This window comes from Sinocyclocheilus rhinocerous, unplaced genomic scaffold, assembly GCF_001515625.1.
Source record: "Sinocyclocheilus rhinocerous isolate Xijiao unplaced genomic scaffold, SAMN03320098_v1.1 scaffold2056, whole genome shotgun sequence".
In the NCBI taxonomy this organism is placed as follows: Eukaryota; Metazoa; Chordata; class Actinopteri; order Cypriniformes; family Cyprinidae; genus Sinocyclocheilus; species Sinocyclocheilus rhinocerous.
Genome location: NW_015626032.1, coordinates 347,597 through 370,418, shown reverse-complemented (window position 1 = coordinate 370,418; position 22,822 = coordinate 347,597). Strand labels below are relative to the sequence as shown.

Here is a 22,822-nt window from a genome sequence, read left to right as displayed (position 1 = left end):
AGAAGAAGAAGCAAGTCACTGGTAGCGTGTGAAGAGAGAATCAAATTATTTTTCAAGGGGTAAAATTATTATGAATATCAACACTGTCATTTTTTTTTAAAGTGGCAGTATTTGCCCGCTGGAACTGATTTTCTGAGGCATTTTTACTTTTGGAGGGGCATTTTTTTAAAGTTTAAAAACATAATGTCGTCCCTGTACATCAAATTCTTTAATTGAATTTTAATAAATGTATATAAATACATTTAAATCTGAACAATTATTGATGTTACATATACATGAAATCACGTAAAATTTGCGTTGTTCAGCGTTTGAAAGCCGGTTTTTACGTAAAAGAGGTATTATTTTCCAAAGCGACTGTAGAGGCAGTAATGTCACAGCAGCAGATGAGAGCGAGTACTGCGCTTTCCTTTACTTTCCGGTAGGAGGTAGTGGTGGGAAGTCTGACTATTTTCCGGGAATCGGTTCTTTTGAACAGTTCATTTCAAAGAACCAATTCAGGTATTCTTTCCGTCATGACGAAATTACGTCACCACGTGGTCGCGGAGTGGCTCTAAAACGTTACAATAAAGTCACATATAAACACATTGCTGTTTATTATGCTTTTCTCCGATTAAGTTTTATTAAAAAGAGTTTAATGTCCCAGTTCAATCAGTTTGTTGCAATGACCCAACTCATAAAAACACAACATATACATGAAATCACGTAAAATTTGCGTTGTTCAGCGTTTGAAAGCCGGTTTTTACGTAAAAGAGGTATTATTTTCCAAAGCGACTGTAGAGGCAGTAATGTCACAGCAGCAGATGAGAGCGAGTACTGCGCTTTCCTTTACTTTCCGGTAGGAGGTAGTGGTGGGAAGTCTGACTATTTTCCGGGAATCGGTTCTTTTGAACAGTTCATTTCAAAGAACCAATTCAGGTATTCTTTCCGTCATGACGAAATTACGTCACCACGTGGTCCCGGAGTGGCTCTAAAACGTTACAATAAAGCCACATATAAACACATTGCTGTTTATTATGCTTTTCTCCGATTAAGTTTTATTAAAGAATTTAATGTCCCAGTTCAGTCAGTTTGTTGCAATGACCCAACTCATAAAAACACAATTTACATTTACATTAAAAATCCTGATTATTGATTTGCATTTTAGCTGAATCAGTCGTCCTAAACGTAATTACAGTAGACCTACGTTTTACTGGTAAACGTTTCTGCAATTTGGCTATTAAAGTATTTTACAATGAGTTAGTCAAATATTCGTAAACTCTACTATCAGCTAAATCAAGAAGAGCTCAGTCCGAGTCGGGAACGAGTCGTTTGGAGCGTTTTGAAAGATTCATTCAAAAAGATTCGTTCACGAATCTCACTCACATCGCTAGCAGGAGGCGTCCAGAGAGGCTGTGTCAGTCGAAAGCAAACATCTTCATCAGGGATTCTGTGTTTTTTGAGGGCTCAAGAAAAGTTAGCGACATCCGTCCCGTCATTTGGAAGAAAAATGCCTGAGTTATTGGCTTTTTATCGGATCTAGATCAATATTCATGGACTGATGCGGCCATGGCAAGTCTCGGTGTCAGCTTTATCGATACACGCCAGCGACATCTGAAGGATATAAAGTGAAAGATATATTATAATTAAGTTGATCCTGTGTTTTTTGAGGGCTCAAGAAAAGGTAGCGACATCCGTCCCGTCATTTGGAAGAAAAATGCCTGAGTTATTGGCTTTTTATCGGATCTAGATCAATATTCATGGACTGATGCGGCCATGGCAAGTCTCGGTGCCAGCTTTATCGATACACGCCGGCGACATCTGAAGGATATAAAGTGAAAGATATATTATAACTAAGTTGATCTGATCTCGGCAGACTCCATCTGTGCGCATGCGAGATAACAGTTCTGCGCTCTGGATATGCTGATGTCAACTGATATAGGCTGAGTATCTGTTCAAGATAATGTGATTTTGTCTTTCCATAGACATTTTTCTGTGACACTATCATCGGCAAGTCTAAAACGGGGACTAATTTGTACCATTTGGTTTGTAACGTGTTTTTAAACGGCACATTTGATGGTTAATGAACGGATATCTTCATCTACAATCAGCTGACCACCTCTGAATTCACTGCATTAGAAGAGATATCCTGGAGTTTCCCTTCATTTGCTTAAACAAAAGCAGACTCGGACCCCAGATATTTACTCTTGTGTTAAAGGAGCCTATAAGGATCGTGGTTAAAGAGTAACGGCATCTTGGAGATGTCAGGCCGGCCTAGGACCACCTCATTTGCGGAGAGCTGCAAGCCAGTGCCGCAGCCTTCAGCCTTTGGCAACATGAAAGTCAGCAGTAAGTATCAACATCTACTCATATCGTAATAATTCTCAGACAAACACTATAAGAAAAACAAGAATTTCAAAACTGGTTTTGATTAGGATGCATATGTATGATATACAGTTTGTGAGCATCTGTCATGTCATCTTGCCCCTAATGTAATGCTGCCTGGATCTCAAGGGATGGGTCAGGTCCTGTCTCTTGTTATCAGATCTGCTCTATGGAAATACATTTGCTGCACTGTGCACTAAGGAAGCACCCTGACTGGACACCATTGCACAGCTCAGTAGTTTATACCAGGGAGGTACCTTTTTTTCAGCTAAGATAATGACTGCGTTCACTTGCAATTAAGAATTGTCAAAATGTAATCTGAATTTTTTTCATATAAGCATCATGTAGACACAAAAAAATAATATTTCCGTTGCTTGAAATAAATGAAACATTTACTAAAATAAAATAAAGCTTATTTTATTTCAGCTATTTGCCGCATTGTTTAATTTGATGTACTAAAATAACTAAAAAATAAAAATTAATAAAAGCTACATAGACATTAACAAAAATGACAGAAACATACAGCAAAATTACTAAAACTTTGAACTAAAATAAAATGAAAGCGAATCTAAAAATTAAAACTAATTCTAAATATTAATTAGAACTATAATAGTATCCCTGTGATCCTAAAATAACACTGACCTGATTACCATAACCAGTTTCAACAAATATTCCAGGTTACGGAAGTCTGAAAAAGACAGCTGTCACATGATAATTTAATTACAGCGTTTATTCCGAATAAAGCGTTTACGTGAACTGAATGTCTGATTAAGGAATATGCCAAATTGTCTTTTACAGATTTTTTAAAATATTGTGTCCAGTTTTGGTCCATCATTTATATGATATATACATGGCCATTTTTCTGATCAGAATATTCCTGTGGACACATAAAACTGTCATTTAAAGGGACAGGTCACCAAAAAATTTACTTAACCTCAAGTTGTTCCAAACTAGGGCTGCACAATAAATCGCATGCGATATTTAACGCGCATCTTGTCAGTAAAGCCATTCTGTAATCAGCGGTAAATCTCCATCACCTGCGGGCTTTCACGTGGAGCAGCATTAACTACACAGAGCCGTTGTTCACCGACAAGCTGCGCAAAACATGCGCAAAATATGATCGTGGTTTTGCTGACAAGTTACGCAAAAAAATCATAGACGATTTTATTGCGCGATTCTGAAATCGTTCGCGATAATTCTTCTGCGAGGCGTATTTGGAGTTTCAGCGCGAGAGCGCCCTCTGGCCTTTGGATGGAGATTTACTGCTGATCACAGAACCGTGCCTCACTGAAAGATACGCATGACAATCGCAGCTTCTGTCGAATCGCGATCTCGATTCCATTTCGATTTATCGTGCAGCCCTAGTTGATATGTAGACTGTTGGTGTTTAAATTCTGCAGGGAGGGCTGATCATTAGATATTCATAATCAGTTCATGTTTATTTGTGATCGTTTCGTTTTCATCTGTTCTTAACATTGCAGATGGAGAGGGATAATCATTTTGTATGTGAGATAATGTGATTAATGCTGTAGCCGTAATGATGAAAAGTCTCTTAGACTGGAGAAGATTAAGCTAAGCTGCGTCTTATATTAAATGCCTTGGTTTATCTGAATTGCTAAATGACTAGTCGGTTCGCGAGCTGGATGGTGTCAGAGGAGCAGGATGGTAAGATGATCTGGGTAAGTAATGGGCCGTGACTCAATTAAAATTCCATGCTGCCAAGCCGAGATGTTTATTAGCACATCGTGCGATTGTGTGCGCACACTCACGCCCTCTGACTCATCACATTTCCCCGTGCTGAACGTGCACTCGGTCTGCACTTTACTCCACGGCTCACCTGACCTGCCAAACACACACTCACACAGATTATTTTTGTAACACTGATGCATTCCTGATTTATATGCTCTGTGATGAATGAATCATGATACTGTCTATACTTTAAAACATGTATGGTAAAGCTGATATTTCCTTCCTTGTGCTTTCATTCTGTAGGGAGTGTCTGTAATAGACACTGAAGAACAGATACACAATTGCTTCCCTTACCTTGATTTTTTTTCCAGAAATGGGTCTGATTGAAAGTCTAACTCAGCAAAACATTTAAAAAATATATATTTATATTTTTATATTTTTAAAGGGGTGGTTGATTATGATTTAACTTTTTTAACTTTAGTTAATGTGTAATGTTGCTGTTTGAGCATAAACAACGTCTGCAAAGTTACGACGCTCAAAGTTCAATGCAAAGGGAGATATTTTCTTTTAAAGAAATTGCTGTTTTAAGACTACAAAAAAAGGCTGGTAGGGACTACAACAAGCTTCTTCCTGGGTTTGTGACATCACAAACCCTGAAATTTACATAAACCCTGCCCCCAAGAACATGCAACTACCTGTAATGAGAAGGGGGCGTGATGTTTCCGGACAACGTGCACTAGGCAGTTAGCGAATCACAACACACTGGGCCAGCTAACCAATCTGAGCTCGACTGCGTATTTCTGAGGGAGGGGCTTCAGAGAACCAGGAACTCGACAGACTGTTTTGACGAGAACGGAAACAGTGGTGTAGAATTAAGGTAAAATATGTGAAAATAATGCGTTTTTTTTTTTTTTTAAACGAAGTATGAGCACATGTTACACTGCACCCCATAAACACAATCAAGCCTTTGAAAAAAGCTGATCCGATTTTTTTGCATAACTTGTCAGTGAACTACGGCTCTGTGTAGTAAATTCTGCTCCATCTGAAAGCACGTGATGATGATTTACTGCTGATTACAGAACCGGCATTACTAACAAAATGCGCATGACAATCACATTCGATTAATCGTGCAGCCCTAGTATTTAGTCAGTTTCCTGTTACTTGACCACAGACCTGGCTACACAATAAAAATATATTTCTACTAAATAATTGAGGACAGTTTCCATTTTGTCCTCATATTTCCCATTTTCATGTCGTCAAGCACTTGCTCAGGGGCTCATCAACGTGATGAGGTGTGAAGCGGATGTGTTTAACTCGAAAATGAGCTCTGGTGAATGAATGATACACGCAGGATCACACACTAATGAGCATAGTAACACCTAGAACGCATGTGACCATGTAAAACAGACCAGTGAATTACAAAGGAATATTCATGGTACATTGTACTTTCTCTCTCTGTTTAGGAGATAAAGATGGCAGTAAAGTTACAACAGTGGCCGTGACCCCCGGTCAGGGACCCGACCGACCTCAGGAGGTCAGCTACACGGACACAAAGGTCATCGGGAACGGCTCGTTTGGGGTCGTATATCAAGCGAAGCTGTGCAACACTGGTGAGCTGGTGGCCATAAAGAAGGTGCTGCAGGATAAAAGGTTTAAGGTAAGCATCTGTTTATCGTTGGTTGTGTGTGTTTACATCAGAAATGTTTAGTCTTGAGGTGACAAATTTAGCCTTATAAACATTTAGCATTATATTGATGTCATTTCTCGTGATTCTTTCTTTCTTTCTCTGTCTATGAATTGTTTTTGTGTCAGAATCGTGAGTTACAGATCATGAGGAAGTTGGATCACTGTAACATTGTCCGTCTGCGCTACTTCTTCTACTCCAGCGGAGACAAAGTGAGTGCCGCTTTTCTTCTCTTGTTTTTTTTTTTTTTTCTGAGCAGCATCATGTGCCCTATAAACCAAAAACATGCTGTCCAGCAGTTTCCAGCAAATGCTTTAGGTCATGTGATATGTATTCCTATGGTGCAACCCAAAGTGAATAGCAGTCTGATATCTAACTTTTTAATGAGCTGTGCTTGCGAGGGACTGCATCAGAGCCCTGCAGGTAGTATGGCTCCTGCACACTGAGTTACACTCTGGACACCAGCAAACTCATACTTGAAAAGAAATCCAATAGAGTATGACCTTTTAGTCAAGTGTTTTTATTTAAAAAAATAATAAATATATTAAAAGAAATGATATTTTACATAAGGAAAATTAGGCCTATTTTCGATGATTTTCATTGCTATATTGCTATATATTTGTTTGTTTACTTGTTTATTATTTTTTGTAAAATTAATTAAAAAGTAATGAGATCTTATGGAAGTTTAGAAACACTGAATAAATAAGTAATCAATCTTAATGGTGCTGTAGTTTTTTACTTTATGCATATATTTAGTGAAATTTTTATATTTTTGAATATTTTTTGTATATAAAATTATAAGTAGATATATTTTATTAAAAAGTAATATATCTCAACCAAAAAATGGTTCTATAATTTTTATGCAACATATAAACAGATTTTTTTCTTTTTATTTCCTTAGTTGGGGGGACTTTTTGCAAGATTATCCAGTACGTTATGAACAAATTGAATAAAATATACTTATATAATGTCCCAGAAGGGAACATGGTGCGGTACACATACACAAAACGGTGCCATTCTTCTTCAAATCATTATATAAATCTAAAAATAATATGCACAAGCATACAGTACATACACTAGAAGACATCTGCTATCCAAACAGGGTGGTATTTTTGTTGTGATTTACAGCTCTGGCTGCTCATGCCCTCCAGCGTTAACCTGTGGATAGGATTTCTGGTAATCCTGCGATAGTCCTGGGGGCAAAACCTGTCACAGCAGTGGCCAGAGACAGCTCAGTAGGAAACTTTTGATTGATGGGAAGATAAACTGTTAGACCAGCCCTATTTTTACTGTATGATAAGCTCTGGCTCCTGTGCAGCCAACCAAAGGGACAATGTGTGTGTGTAGAGAGTTCACCGAGTCAGGTCTATGGGAGTTCAGACTTCCCTTTCAATGTATAATCTGAAAACAGATCACACAAAATGGATCAGAGTTTTGTCAGGATCCTATAACAAGAATGCTATAGCATTACATAGCTAAGAGAAAGTTTTTACAGAGTAAAGTTTTAACTTTATAAGTCAGAAAGAGCCAAGTATGTTTACACACACAAGGAATTTGTCTTGGCGACAGGGGCTTCCAGTGCAGAAGAAAGTACAGACAATAATGCAAACATACATGATAGTGCAGACATTCATAGGAATTACACAATAGAGATGAAATATAACACTAATATTAGAAAAACAGAAAATTAAAAAATGCAATATAATACAGAAGTAGAAATATAGAGAAAAAAACATATAATTGTTTCAATGAATGTACAGATATGCTATGTATAAGTGTGTCAGTTATAACGGGCAATATATATTTATGAAAGTTTTAATTGATCAGGCTGAATATGGCCTGTGGAAAAAAACAGTTCTTGAGCCTGGCTGTTCTGGTGGTCGGTACTCTGTTGCGCCAACCAGAGGGCAATAGTTGAAAGAGAGAGTGGGCTGGGTGTGTGGGGTCCAAAGTGATTTTCTTAGCCCTTTTCCTCACTCTGGAGGTATAAAGATCTTGGAGGTTGGGCATGGGGAACCAATAATCTTCTCAGCAGTCCTGACTGTCCGTTGTAGTCTTCTGATGTCTGATTTGGTAGCTGAACCAAACCAGACAGTTATGGATGAACACAGGACGATGGCCAATGATAGCCGAGTAGAACTGTTTTTAGCAGCTCCTGTGGCAGGTTAAATTTCCTCATCAATATATCAAACAAATTCAAATGCTTTTGTTTAACGGGCATGTTGGTTTACTTATGTTGAACCTGAACCCAGGCCATCCTTATGGTGGAGCCTTGTAAAGACTGGTTTATCCCACCGTAAACCAATTCAGTTCACTAAATGTCAGCCATCTAACCTAAAGACGCACGTACACACCGGAGCACATACAAGAGGCCGCAGGGTATACGGTTACTCTTGAGTTATTCTTACACACAACGGCAGGGCTTCTCCTTTGTAACAAAGAAAGAAAAGAAGACGTTGTGAAAGAGATCATGTATGAGGAGTGCTTTGAGAGGCATAAAAGAAAAGAAACACTACAGAAAGTAGGATGCTGCCAGTGAATGGTCAGTCATGATGGATTGATATGTCACTATGGCCTGAAACATTATATACATCATATCATACCCATTGAGGATGCATTTACTTGATCAAAAGTGACAGTAAGTACATTTATAATGTTTAGAAAAAAATCTATTTTAAATAAATGCTATTCTTTGAACTTTATATAGTTTCCACAAAAATATGAGGCAGCCCAATTGTTTTCAGCATTGATAATAATAGTAAATGTTTCTTGAGCAGCAGATCAGCATATTAGAATGATTTCTGAAGGATAATGTGACACTGAAGACTGAAGTAATGATGCTGAAAATTCAGCATTGCATCACAGAAATAAATTACATTTCAAAATATATTAAAACAGTTATTTTAATTCGTAATCATATTTAATTTGTAATAATAATATTTCTGTTTTTACTGTATTAGTTAAGAACTAGTTACTAGTTAAGAAACACTATGTAATAGGGCTGGGTAAAAAATATCGATATCTCGATATTAATCGATTCTCTTTTTTTACGGAACAATATCGATTCTTAAATCCCAAGAATCAATTCGTCTCACCTGTTTTCAGTTTATGGACGGAACACTGAAGGGCACTTCCCATCCAGTAAATCGCAATAAGCATTGTGCTTTGGTACTTTTAATATAAAGCAAAGTCTCATATTTCAAATTCTGTCTATCCATTGTATTATGTGGAAAATAATGTGTTTTTTGAACCTTAAACCACATAAACACATTTCATTACACCAAATACACAAAATAATGTTCTTTTTTAGCAACATCATATGACCCCTTTAATGTGGAGTGACAGATTGCTGTAGCGCATCAGTTGAACAGACGCGGCAGCGCATAGCGCACGTGAACTGATCATCTCCTCCACATTAATACCAGCTTCGGCACAAAAAAACATGACTAAACATCCGAAGGTTAGTTAAAAGAAAGAGTACAACTTTACAATCCGTATCCTGTCTCATGTAATCGCTCAATCAGTGTTTCCTCCACGCAAAGACGTCAATATAAGGTCTTGTAAACAATGTCACGCAACGTCAGACGTCACATTTACCTCAGAAAAACATATTCGGTGACCATAAACTCATTAGTCAGCCAGAAAAATAAACTGTAGAGAGGGGTATTTTGCTAAATATATGCACAATATAACATATTCATTATAATTTTTACTGTTCTTATGTTTAATTTATGTTTGAATAAATCCATCAATTTGTTAGGACAGCCGCCATTTAAATGTTTATATAAAAAAAAAAACGAATTGAAGTAAAAATATTGTATTTTTTTTTTATAATTGTAACTTTATTATTTTTAAAACTTTATTAAGTGTAATTTTAGCAGTTGTAGGCTATAGCTTACAAATCAGTCAATTTTAACCTTCAATATTATAGTAATGTAGAACCAAATGACTCTCATGTATATTTTACAGCATTAGTTGAGAGATTTTTTTTCCTTAAGAAAATTTTGCAAGTACTGTACCTCATGTACAGTTTATCCAAAATAATCGATATTGAATCGAATCGAATTGGTAATCGAATCGAATCGAATCGTGAAATTTGTGTCAAAACCCAGCCCTACTATATGTAAGTATTGTATTGCTGCAATCTGAAGGAAAGTCTAATGCCCTCTTGAGTACTGAGATATCTTAGCACCACAGCAAGGCAGAATCACATGTTAACATGTTGATTTAGCATGCGGAGAGTATGTTTGTGACCTGTGAAGCGATTGTCTCTGCCCGTCTCATTGACAGACAGCAAGAGCAGGGCTGTCCTCACCGGTTTAACCCTCCATTCCAGCACGGTGACATAGTGTCTGACCACTGTGACTTTGTCCTGACGGCTCCCCTGGTGTCACAGAAAGAGGATCAGTTCAGTTATGTAACCCTGTCCAGACAGAACTCTCACCCATTTACATATCTGCTTACTCACACTTGGCAATTTGTGCAGTTGAATCAAAGTTCATGGATATTAGCTGTCACTTCATCTTGAAGTCAAGAACAGAAGTGCAATCTAGACTCAGTAGTATGCAACTGCCAGCTGCGTTTGCTAAAATGTGCAGTCTACAACAAAGCACACTACACTGGCTATTATATCCCACAATGCAATGCACTTGTTTTGACTTTCCAAGCTCTAACTATTTCTTGACTCCGTATTTGATTGGACTGCTAAAATGAAAGACATTTTTACACAAACATGGATTAAAAGTCAAAAATAGCAATGTATCTGTTTCTGATATCCTAACTTTTAAACATCAATAATTAAAAGTACTGAAATAACTCAAATTAAATAAAACTAAAACTTAATAAAAAACTTATATAGACATAATAAAAAAACAATAAAATGACAACATTACTACAACTGTAACTAAAACTAAAATAGATAACCAATACAAATCAAACTACATTAGTTTATCAGTAATCCTAAAAAAATAACACTGAGCCAAACACACATGCTAAAATAACAACAACTTACTGACACATAGTAAGAAATGGTTATAAAAAACTGAAACAGAAGTGAAACAAGTAGTAGGAAAGAGGAGAAATAAAATATCTTAGATAACCTGTCATATATTTTTGAGATATATATTATATTAAATTATATAATTTTGTGTGTGTGTGTGTGTATATATATATATATATATATATATATATATTTGTCATTTAGCAGCCTCTTTTATCTAAGGATTTGTATATGTGCGTGAACAGCCAATCACAGCACATCTCCAAAAACACTCGGCCAATCGCAGGACAATCGCTGAGCGGATGTCACTGTTGTGAGGCAGGAGTTGGCTTGGTGCCTTTGGCAGGTTAATTTTCCAACTACATTTACGAGTTTATGTCTCTAAGGGGGCAACAGAGAGAGAGAGAGAAATAATGACTATTCAAATAGTCTATGTGTGACTCATGTGTGTTGAGTCTCAGACCCCCTTTTCCCCTGGCAAGACCACCACTAAAAGGTTCTTGTTATCCACATGTTCCAGTGAATATACACAGTGGAATAAACACTCCGGTTTACGGGTGGGTGATAATGTATGACCAAAATCCAAAAATAGTAGAGTAATATTACACTACTGTTTAAAAGCTTGGGGTCAGTAAGAGTTTTTGAAAGAATGCACATGTGTTCACCAAGGCTGCATTTATTTGATCAAAAATACAGTAAAAGTAATATTGTGGAATATTATTGTGATTTAAAATAACTGTTTTCTATTTGAATTTATTGCTGCGATGGCAAAGCTGAATTTTCAGCATCATTACTCCAGTTTTAGTGTCACATGATCCTTCAGAAATCATTCTAATATGCTGATTTGCTGCTTAAAGAAACATTTATTATTATTATCAATGTTGAAAACATTTGTGCTGCTTAATATTTTTTGGAAAAACTGTGTTTTTTCAGGATTATTTGATGAATAGACAGTTCAAAAGAACTCCACTGATTTAAATACTATACAATATAAAAGTCTTTGCTGTCACTTCTGACCAATTTAATATGCTATTGCAGAATAAAAGTATAATTTTTTTTAAGTATTATTAAAAAAAAAAAATTACTGACCCAAAACTTTTGAGCAATAGTGTATATCACTGTAATTGTATGTTATATTTAAAATTAAGCTAAAAATGACTTGTATATTACATAACCATATAGTAATGTTAATTTATTTTCTGATAATCTGGTGAACCATGCTATTGTATATAACAGCTAGTAAACACACACTTGTGACCTTACATCTATATATCGCCCAGAAATGATAATTGTCATTACTCACCCTCATGTCATTCCTAAAGAAGATGGGAACCTAAAACAGTTTTGGTTCCCATTGACTCCCATTCTATTTTTTGTCAATACAATGGAAGTCAGTGGCAACCAGAAGCTGTTTGATTACCAACATTCTTCAAAATATCTTTTGTGTTCCGTAGAACAAAGAAAGTCATACAGGTTTGGACCGACATGAGAGTGAATAAATGATGACAGAATTTTCATTTTTGGGTGGACTTAAAGATGTTTTCATTTTGGGGTCCCTTAAAGATGTTGTCTAGATATCAACCTTCTAAACTCTCTTCCTTTTGTCCCTCACCCATCGTCGTCTTCATGCCCACAGAAGGATGAGGTGTATCTGAATTTGGTGATGGACTATGTGCCTGAGAACGTGTACCGAGTGTCCAGACACTACAGCAGAGCCAAGCAGAATCTGCCTATGGTCTATGTGAAGGTAACATCTGTTAATAGAATCTGACATTTTTCACTATTTTGAAGACGTGATTTTTCCTTGTTGGTTTGTTGCTGGTCTAGCTCATGAACCAAAGCCGCACAACTTACTAGCATGGACTTTGTGGTGTAACTGGTGTAAACATGAGTGTTTGTGCCATGTCTTTGTTCCGTTTGGACCTTTACAGTGGAATATTTTTCTGCTGTATTAAAGTCACTGTTTATGTGTTTTCAGCTATATATGTACCAGCTGTTCCGCAGCTTGGCGTACATCCACTCGTATGGGATCTGCCATCGAGATATCAAGCCACAGAACCTCCTGCTCGACCCAGAGACAGCTGTACTCAAACTCTGTGACTTTGGAAGGTGAGACAGGGAAATTAGGTGCTGTCATGCATATAACATCTGCTGTAAAGTTACCAGCACTCATTCATTTTGAGATCTTGAAGAAAACATTGTTGAAACGTTGCCTGAAGTTCTGTATTGTTCTGTATCATAATCTTAAAAACCTTTTGGTGATTGACAGTAAATACAAATTGTGCATACCCTACTGTTCAAACGTTTGGGGTCAGTAAAAAACATCTTTGAAGAGAAATTAATACTTTTATTCCCCAAGGAGACATCAAAAGTGACAGTAAAGACATTGTTAAAAAAGATTTCTATTTCATGTAAAGGATCTGTATCACAGTTTCCACAAAATATTAAGCAGCACAACTGTTTTCAACATTGATAATAATAAGAAATGTTTCCTTAGCAGCATTTTTTTTGACATTTTTCAAAAAATATATAATTATCTCAACCTAAATGTTTGACCATGCAGTGCATTTTTGTTTTAACAATGGGGCAATTGTTGCACGATAGTTTACACACAGCACAAGCCTGATTTTGCGAGCTGTATGTGAGGCGGCCTTATGTGTGTGCGCGCTTTGAGTGTGCATGAGCACACCGTCTCTAGGAGAACGCACAAGTGCTGAATGGTTTAAACACTGGCAAGACCTAAAAAGAAATGCAAATTATAAACTTTAGTGACGATGCAACACTGCCTCGATTGTGCAAGTGACAATTCCTGCGTAAACTGTGCAGCTCGCTTATAGTGCAGACGCGATGTGCTGATTTGAAGCCATCTGCGCATTTTTAGATGTAAAGAGAGAGTGCACGCATGGTGATTCACTCACGCTGTTTGTGAAATTACGTCTCACAGAAAGTTTTCAAATTACTTTGTAAGTTATTTAATTAAGAAATATGAATTGTACCTCACCTTCAGCAGTATAATTATTTTACCCGCGCTGGACAGAGATTGCGACGGTGCCGCTGCATGTCATGCCAAACCTCTCACGGCAGGCGCGTCGTCAGCTTGAGATCGGTTTTATGAGATCGGCCTTTATAGAGATCGCCGATCAAACTTCCCAAAGCCATTATCGGCCGATAGCGATCAGTAGCCGATCAATCGGAGCACCCCTAAAATCAGCAAATCAGAAGACTGGACTTGTGACATATTCATATGAAGACTGGAGTAATTATGCTGAAAAATGTAAAATATAGTCAAATAGAAAACGTTTGTGTGTCCTTACAATTCGATCATTTGGAGCGAATAGTGAAGGAAGAGCATGCAACAAGTGTCCATCATATACAGAATGTCAACTCAAAAGCATCCCAGGATGCACCTCATGAAGTTGGTAAGGGAATGAGGACACTGTGGTGATGGCATGTGAATGGCAGCAATATAAAAACACAGAAAGACGTTGCTCGTGTGATCTGGTACCTTCACTGGAAAACTTAATCTGGCAATTTTACAGCTACTGAACAAGTCTCATGCGTGAATGTGACTGTTTCACGGATCAAATCCCATCATCAGACACATTTTTGAGCATTCTGATCTACATCTATGACTGACTTTATTTGATTAAACTGCTTTAAACTTGTTTGGCTGTTTGGCGATAATGATCACGATTATTGTTCTTGTGATGATAATGTGTCCAACGAATGATGGCTGTTTTGATGTGTTGGTGTAATTTCTGGTTATGTCTAATTCTCTCTTGTCAGTCTCTCTCATTTGGTCTGTTTCTTTCTGTCTCCTGCAGTGCTAAGCAGCTGGCGCGTGGTGAGGCTAATGTTTCCTACATCTGCTCGCGCTACTACAGAGCCCCTGAGCTCATTTTCGGAGCCACGGACTACACTTCCAGCATAGGTAATCTAATGCTCTTTTTATTTTGAAACTTTTTAAACTACACCAGGATTTGTGTACTAATGCTAACTCTTTTTATAAAAAGATTCAGTATCGTACAAAATCCTGTCCTTTACAGTTGATCACATTAATGTAGTCATAATATAAACAGGCATTAATTCAGATAATATTGTACACTTGAGTGTTACATTTAGTAAATCATAGTGGCTTTGTTTTGTGATGTCAAAAAATATATTTTATGTTTTTGAGTGAAGTCTCTTATGCTCACCAAAGCTGCATTTATTTGATCACAAATACAGTAAAAACAGTCATATTCTTGCCATTTAAAATAACTTTTCTATTTGAATATATTTTAAAATGTAATTTATTTCTGTGATCAAAGCTGAATTTTCAGCATCATTACTCCAGTCTTCAGTGTCACATGATCCTTCAGAAATCAGTCTGATACACTGACTTGTTGCTCAAGAAACATTTCTTATTATTATTATCAATGTTGAAAACAGCACAACTGTTATTTCTGATATATTAAATGATATATGATTTAAAATGCATTAATTTACGTATTTTCATAGTTAAAACTACATGCATCAACAATCAATGTTGCTTAAATTTTTCTTGTCTAAATGCTTTAATAAACCACAACTTCAACATAGTTGTTGTGTGATGCTTAAAGAATTAAAAAACAACACTGAGACCTGCTAATGAAATGTGATTGAATGCATTTATGCTGCTAATCTGTGATGTAAGAAGAGTAAGTGCTGTAATATTCAGTGTTTAACTTTGTTTCCATACAGACATTTGGTCGGCTGGCTGTGTACTGGCCGAGCTGCTGCTTGGACAGCCGATTTTTCCTGGTGACAGTGGCGTAGATCAGCTTGTTGAAATCATCAAGGTAAGCGTGTGTGTGTGTGTGTGCGTTTTCATAAATAATCTTAACATTTTGATTGCTTCAACTCTTGTTAATGCTGACGTGTCTCATAATGCACTTTTCTAGAGTTTGAGCATTGTGAAATGCAGTTATAGTTTCTTTTTTTCTGTGGAGCTCTCCTAGTTTACAGCCGAATCCTCAGAGCAATTAAAAAAAAAAAAAAAGTCTTACTTCCTATAAGTTAAGCCTTGTTCAGACCAAGAATATATATAAACCAGTGTCGTTCTCATCATCAAAAACGAAAATAAAAAAACTCTTTCATTAATGTAATTACAACTCAATTGAATAATTGAATTAAAACGAAAATTTTAAATGTTACCTTGAGAGTTAAAGTACAAAAATTACTAATAAGTACAAAAACTGAAATAAAAAAATAAAAAAATCGAAATATTAATAAATACTATAACAGTATATTGATAATACTAAAATAACACTGCTATAAAGATAAACTATATTACCATCCATACCAATGGCCAATAATGTTTATTCTGAGCGTGTACTGTGAACGTAATTGCAGCGCATTTTCAAGTTGGAAGTTTTTGAATGGTTGTCAATTTAAATTTTTTACAAATTTGCTCTGAAAGTGACTCCAGCTGTATTGTTTCTCTGTATTGTTATAGTTGCGGTGTGGACTATATATTTTAATTGCAACAGAATAATATTTATTGGTTTGATGCAAAGCTCCAGTCTTCAGTGTCACATGATCCTTCAGAAATCCTTCTAATATGCTGATTTGCTGCTTAAAGAAACATTTAGCCGCCATTACTCCACCCATTTCTTATAATTATCAATGTTAAAAACAGCTTTTCTGAAAAAAGATTTTTTTTCTGGATTCTTTGATGAATAGTAAGATCAAAAGAACTTTTTTAACATTATAGATGTCTTTACTGTCTGTTTTGTACAGTTTAGTTTAATTGTACAGTCCAGTTTAATACATCCTTGCTGAATAAAAGTATTAATTTCTTTCAAAAAACAAAAAAATCGTACTGACTCCAAACGTTTTTTTGTGTAAATGTGTTTGTACGTGCATGATTCTGTCTTTTACACCAATATCTGTTGCATTTAATGATCAGAGTTGTCCAGTAACCCCTCGCTGACCTCCGTACTCATTCCTGCACATGCTCAGAACCAGGCGGAAAACTCTTCCCAGTCTGCCTTGGCTGCAACAGGTCGGTTTTTCACTTTCAGCCTCTCACAAACCCCAAGACTGTCCTCATCAGCTCTTTTTAATAACCTTCTCTTACGGTTCCAGGTGCCAACAGCGGTGATCGTGGTCTGAACACCAACGCTGCCTCTGCTGCCCCTAATTCTTCAACTTGAACCCCATCCACCCCTCAATGGGCCACTTTTACGCTGCTGCTTATCAGCCACGCCCACTCTCTGGGGTTTAAGGGGCGTGGCTAAAACTAACCGAAAAGCTCATGATATGATGCACCCACCAACCAAACCTTCCCCCAGTCATTGTCTTTGGTTTTATTATTATTATTTTTTTAATTTATTTGCTCTTAACGGACGCAACGAGGGCTCAGAAACACCGCCTCAGAACTATCTGCGGTGATGTTTGACAATTCTCTCTCTCTCTCTATATATATATACACTTACATAAACCTTTACACCTACAAATATGTTTTCACATGTCTACTTTGACATTTTTTAAAGGGAAATCTGTATGCTGTAGCCGCTGCTTCTTTTATAATCGTCTTGGCCACTTTCCTGGTTAATTATGGGTAGAGACAGAGACTTTGAATATGAGCTGACACAGACGGCGCAGGTGGGAGACAGGAAAGCTGGTTCCTGATTGGTCCGATACGACCAAATCCTGAACCGGTTCAACGGCACGGACTGATTTCCAGGGCTTGCCTCAAGCTCCCGAATGGAAGAGAGCGGCCTGTGCTGTTTAATTTCACTACACAGGGTATGCTGCACACAAATGCACAAACGATGATGATTGATTGAATCTTTTTGAGGTATTGTAACAAGTATTAACTCATTTTAATAGCAAATATACACCACCATTCACATATTTGGAGTTTGTAATATTTTTTATGTTTTTGAAAGTCTCTTAGGCTCAGAGATAATTTGATCAAAAATGTGGTAAAAACGGTAATATTGTGAAATATGTGTAATTATACAAAATGTGTAATTTATTGGTTTGATGCAAAGCTCCAGTCTTCAGTGTCACATGATCATATCATGTCATTTTTTGTGAGCGAGTGTGTGTGTGTGTGTGTGTGTTTGTGAGAGAGTGCATGCTGTACATCTTTGTCTATAAATAAATACCGTATGCTGATTAGTGAGCTAAAAGAAACAAGCACGAAATGAAGAAAAAAAGATAATCAGGACCTTAAAACGGAACATGTGAAAGGTTTCTGCACCGCAAATTCCAGCCTTAAAGGGGTCCTATTATGCTCTTTTACAAAGTCTTGATTTTGTTTTGGGGGTGTACTAGAACAGGCTCTCATACTAGGTTGTTCGAAAAACACATTATTTTTCACATATTTTACATTATTACAACACCTCTCTCCCCAGTCCGGCATGAATGGCTCAATAGTTCCTGTATCAAATGAAGGCCCGCCTTCTGAAAGACGAAATGTGCTGTGATTGGTTAGCAAGGCCAGTGTGTGTTGTGATTGGCACCACTCGGCGCCTGGTCGGGAAATGTCATGTCCCTTATCATAGCCGCCTGCAAGCTTTAGTGTAAATATTGTGTCAAAATCAAATCAATTTGAGCGCGATTTAAACCCGGATGATTGTAACCACTCTAAGTTCGTCTGCCTAGTCCAAAAGAGTCGTTCGTTGTAGTTTTTTAAAAGTGATTTCTGTTAAATAAAATATCTCGTTTTGAATTGGACTTTGAGCTTTGTAACTTTGCAGATCTTTTTTATGCTCAAACAGCAACATTACAGACTAACTAAAGTTGAAAAAGTGAAAAAGCATAATAGGACCCCTTTAAGGAAGATGTTGGGTTTAGTTCTCAAAATCGTGTCATTTGGGTTCGAATTTAGCAGGAATGAGCGGCTGAAAGCAGTTTGAAACCTTGAACCATCTGGACTGCTCTGTCAGGAAATTGACACTAATGATGAGGCGGAAGAAGATAAGATGGGAACGTTTTCTCTACAGTCTCATTCGCTTCCATTTCTTGTTGTTTTTCTTCCTCTCGCCCTCTTTAGTGTCCCCTAGTGTTAGTGGAAGTGCACAACCGAGGCTGTTGTATCTTGTTCCTCCGAATACGGTCGTGAATTAGTACAGAAGAGTCACTTCAGACTGTTTATGTCCCTTCCTAAAGTGCTGTTGAAAGAATATCCATCTGTTCTGCTGCCCACTTAAAGCCATAGTTCACCCAAATATGAAAATTAGCATTGTTTGCTCACACTAGTGTTGTTCCATACTCCTAGAATTTATTTTCTTCCATAAACCATAGATGGAGATGTTTTCTTTTTATTTTAAGTGATCTTTTCTATACAATGAAAGTAATTGGTGACTAAGGACTGTAAAACCATGAAAATTACAACAAAAAGTGTATTATAGCAGTGTAATCCACATGTCTTGTGTGCTATATTAAAAGTCTTCTTGAAGTCATACAATCATTTTATGTGAGGAAAATGCAAATTAAGTGGTTAACTACTAATAATTCACTTCTAACTCCCTAACTCTCAAATACAGTGTTGTGGTCAAATTTGGAGACGCTTGGCATCACTAAAATAAAACCTAATGTAATACCCAGATTTGCCATATTTTAAAATATGTGAGCATAATTGAGATTTGAACGCTTTAGCTGAGATTGTTTTTGTAATTTTTGGTGCTTGAAAGATGATGATCATCCACTTTCATTGTATGGAAACGATTCAGCATCTCACTATTTTTTATTTTGTTTTATTTATTTTTTTACATGAAAGAAAAAGTACAGATTTGCATCAATATGAAGGTGAGAAAATTATGACAGTTTTTTGGGTGAATTGTCCTTTTAATGTTCTTTTGAACTTTTTTTAAATGACCAAGTATATGATATTGTATGAAGGTGCTCCATCACTCTCAGTATAGTATGTATTAAAATGCGTTTAATGTATGCTTGGCAAAGGGAACTTATAAATTTCATCTTCTGAGCTCTTGTTAAGGACAGTTCACTGTCATAGCACGGAAAATAGATTGAACAGTGTTTTCTTTTTTTCTTTTCTTTTTTTATATTTTTTAACTTCAAGTTTCAGAAGGACTTTCTCTTAATCCTCTTGTTGGAGGAATTTATTTTACGTTCTTTTAATTGATATGGAAAATCTCTTATATTTTAAAATAAATGTTTATTTTAAAATATATTTTATATTTATCTTTATGTTTTTTAATCATTTTATATTTTTATGATTATATATAATACGCGAGAATACGGTGTGATGTATCTACAGTGTTAAGTCATTATTTTGCAATAATATCTTTTTGATTTGTGTTTGGGGTTTTGTAAAATACTTTCAGCAACACTTAAAGGCAGTGACGTCATGTAGCGCTACAACCTTTTTCATAAGCTTTATTAAAATATGTTTTTGAGTACATTCTTGCACATAAGCCAGTGCTGTTAGCAGTCACATTGCTTCACGATTTACTCAGCATGTCAAGTATCACATTTCTCAGTGACTCATATTTGAGACCAATATGAGATGAAAGGGAAAAGGGAGAAATATACAAACGTGAACTGTTGGTAGCCATAAGAGTTAATCAACAGGCACCAAAACTGAATAAATAAATAACATAGCTATTATTTTTTGTTTTATTTTGTTATTATTTTCTCTGTACATGACATTATGTTGAACGTCATACTGATATGTGTTCTGTCCTTTGTGTGCTCTGGTTCATAGAAGTCACCTGATATTGTTCTGCATTGAATAAAGTGTAGCTTAGCCTCACTCCATCACACTGTTTCTTCTCTTTTTATTGCTGAATGTCTTTTTTCCCCCTTCACACCTTCACTCTCTCTAGATGCAGTTGGGGGACAGTATGAATTAGTGAAAGCTTTAACTCTCATGTTGTTCCAGACCTGTATGAATTTCTTTCTTCTATATGGAACGCGGAACATATTTGAACGTTGGAAGCCTTATGGACAAAAAAGAAACTTTCTTCATTCTTGAGACATTCTTCAAAATATCCTCAATTATGTTCCACAGAATGAAAGTCACACAGGTTTGGAACAATCGGAGTAAATGATTTTTGGGTGAACTCATCACTTTACAGAGAAGTTTTTTTTATTGCATATATTCTTAAATCGTATTTGTCTCGTTCATCAGTTACTCATTGGAATTAGCTAATATATGACTCATAAACCTTTCAATGTATTCAGAATTTTTATTGCCACTAACCCTACTTTTGACAAAACAACATAAAAAAAGTACTATGTAGCTCATTCTTTTGTTTATTAGTTTATAGAAACGGGAATGGCAATTACAAAAAGTCATTCTTGTCATTTATGCTTACTAAATATTGCCAAATAGTACAAACATTGCTGAACTGCCTTTGTGTGACCTTGGCACTGTTAATAGTGCTGATAAAAATGAATTACACCACGTTACAGTCTAGGGTCATCATGTTCCTTCACTGAATGACGCCTTTGTGATGTTTCACAAGTAATGAACAGATCTCACACTGCTGCTGCACAAATGTAACAAATCACTAGTAATCCTAGAAAAAAAATGTAACATTGTAAAAACACTTCAGATCATGCATACTTCATCATACAGCAACAAAAATGGCTGATTTAGCTATTGACATATGTATTTATAATAAATATAAATTATATGTAATATATAAATATGTATTATACGTTATAAATATGTATATATATATATATATATATATATTAGGGCTGTCAGTTTAACGCGTTAACTTAATTAATTAGTTATGAAAAAATAACGTGATTAAAATATTTTAATATTAGTTAACGCATTGGCCCCGCCCCCAGACCTGTACCTCATCTTATATTTCATACAGTTGACTGTTGACAAATATGATGCAGGGCAACAACTCCATAAATGCAGTTATGCCCTAAAATTAAACATATTAGTGCAAAAAATGCCCCTGTATGAGCATTTGTCGCATATTTATATCATACAATATCACACCAGCAGGCAGAGCGGTATTACACGAGTGCTGATTTTGTCCCGAATATCATGAGTTTAAATGTGATTTTATACAACAGTTCAGTATATAAGAAGTTGATATTGTGTTACTGTTATTTAAACACAATATTATGTGTTTTTGCCCAATTTTGCAGAGAACATAAAGCCGTAGCAGAATTGTTGTGCTCTACGACACAGCGGTGTTTAGTTTCAGAATGAATCCGCGTTTTGAACGAATAGTGTGAATCAATGATTCAAAGGCCTATTTAGAGAGCCATTTACTTAATTCCTGAATGAATCAGCCTTTTGAACGAATCTAAAAAAAATCAATGACTCATAAAGACATTTACCGCCACCTGCTGGCAGATTTATTTTCTTATTTAGAGTATCATTTCATTAAAAAAGTATTAATTAATAATGATAATAATAATAGAATAAAAACATTAAAGGGATATTTCACCCAAAAAATTTAAATTCTGTCATCATTTACTCACCCTCATGTCGTTTCAAACCTTTCTTCTGTGGAACATAAATAATATATTTTGAAGAATGTTGGTAACTAAGCTGTTTTGGTTATCAATGACTTTCATTGTATGAACAAAAAATACTGAGATGTTTCTCAAATTATCTTCTTTTATGTTCCATAGTATATGTTAGGCCGTTGTAGCCTAAATGTTTATGTGTAATAAATTTTGTTGAATCAAATAAAATATTTTATTCTAAAGCTACAATTTGTAATGTCTACTTGATACTTTCTCATTTAACACATAGCTTTAAATAAACTTTTGTGGGTATTTTCACAGTCAAATTTATTTTGTGATTAATTAGATTAATTCATCGAAACATCATGTAGTTAATTAGATTAAAAATTTTAATCGACTAACAGCCCTAATATATATATATATATATTTACATTTACATTTAGTCATTTAGCAGACGCTTTTATCCAAAGCGACTTACAAATGAGGACAATAAAAGCAGTCAAAACTAACAAAAGAGCAACAATATATAAGTGCAAATGACAAGTCTTGGTTAGCCTAACGCAGTACACGTAGCAAGGTGTATATATATATATATATATATATATTTATTATACACACACACACACATACATACACAGACACAAACAAAGAAA

At 35.9% G+C, this 22,822-nt stretch overlaps 1 protein-coding gene across 1 annotated transcript; it reads left to right on the top strand.

The window, feature by feature from the left end:
• Positions 1-1,678: 1,678 nt before the first annotated feature.
• LOC107706741 (glycogen synthase kinase-3 beta-like) lies at positions 1,679-15,801 on the top strand. Its single transcript, XM_016510548.1, has 7 exons — positions 1,679-2,325; positions 5,514-5,707; positions 5,863-5,946; positions 12,370-12,480; positions 12,712-12,842; positions 14,558-14,664; positions 15,456-15,801. Exons 1-7 carry the CDS (start codon positions 2,238-2,240, stop codon positions 15,653-15,655), a joined length of 915 nt encoding a protein of 304 aa, XP_016366034.1. The 5' UTR covers positions 1,679-2,237; the 3' UTR covers positions 15,656-15,801.
• The last annotated feature ends 7,021 nt before the right edge of the window (positions 15,802-22,822 follow it).

Bases quoted from the DNA above. Each gene is read 5' to 3' on its own strand.
- LOC107706741 (XM_016510548.1), top strand. From the start codon at position 2,238: ATGTCAGGCCGGCCTAGGACCACCTCATTTGCGGAGAGCTGCAAGCCA. The intron at 5,708-5,862 runs GTAAGCATCTGT...TTTTTGTGTCAG, and splicing joins TGCAGGATAAAAGGTTTAAG to AATCGTGAGTTACAGATCAT. The intron at 12,481-12,711 runs GTAACATCTGTT...ATGTGTTTTCAG, and splicing joins TGCCTATGGTCTATGTGAAG to CTATATATGTACCAGCTGTT.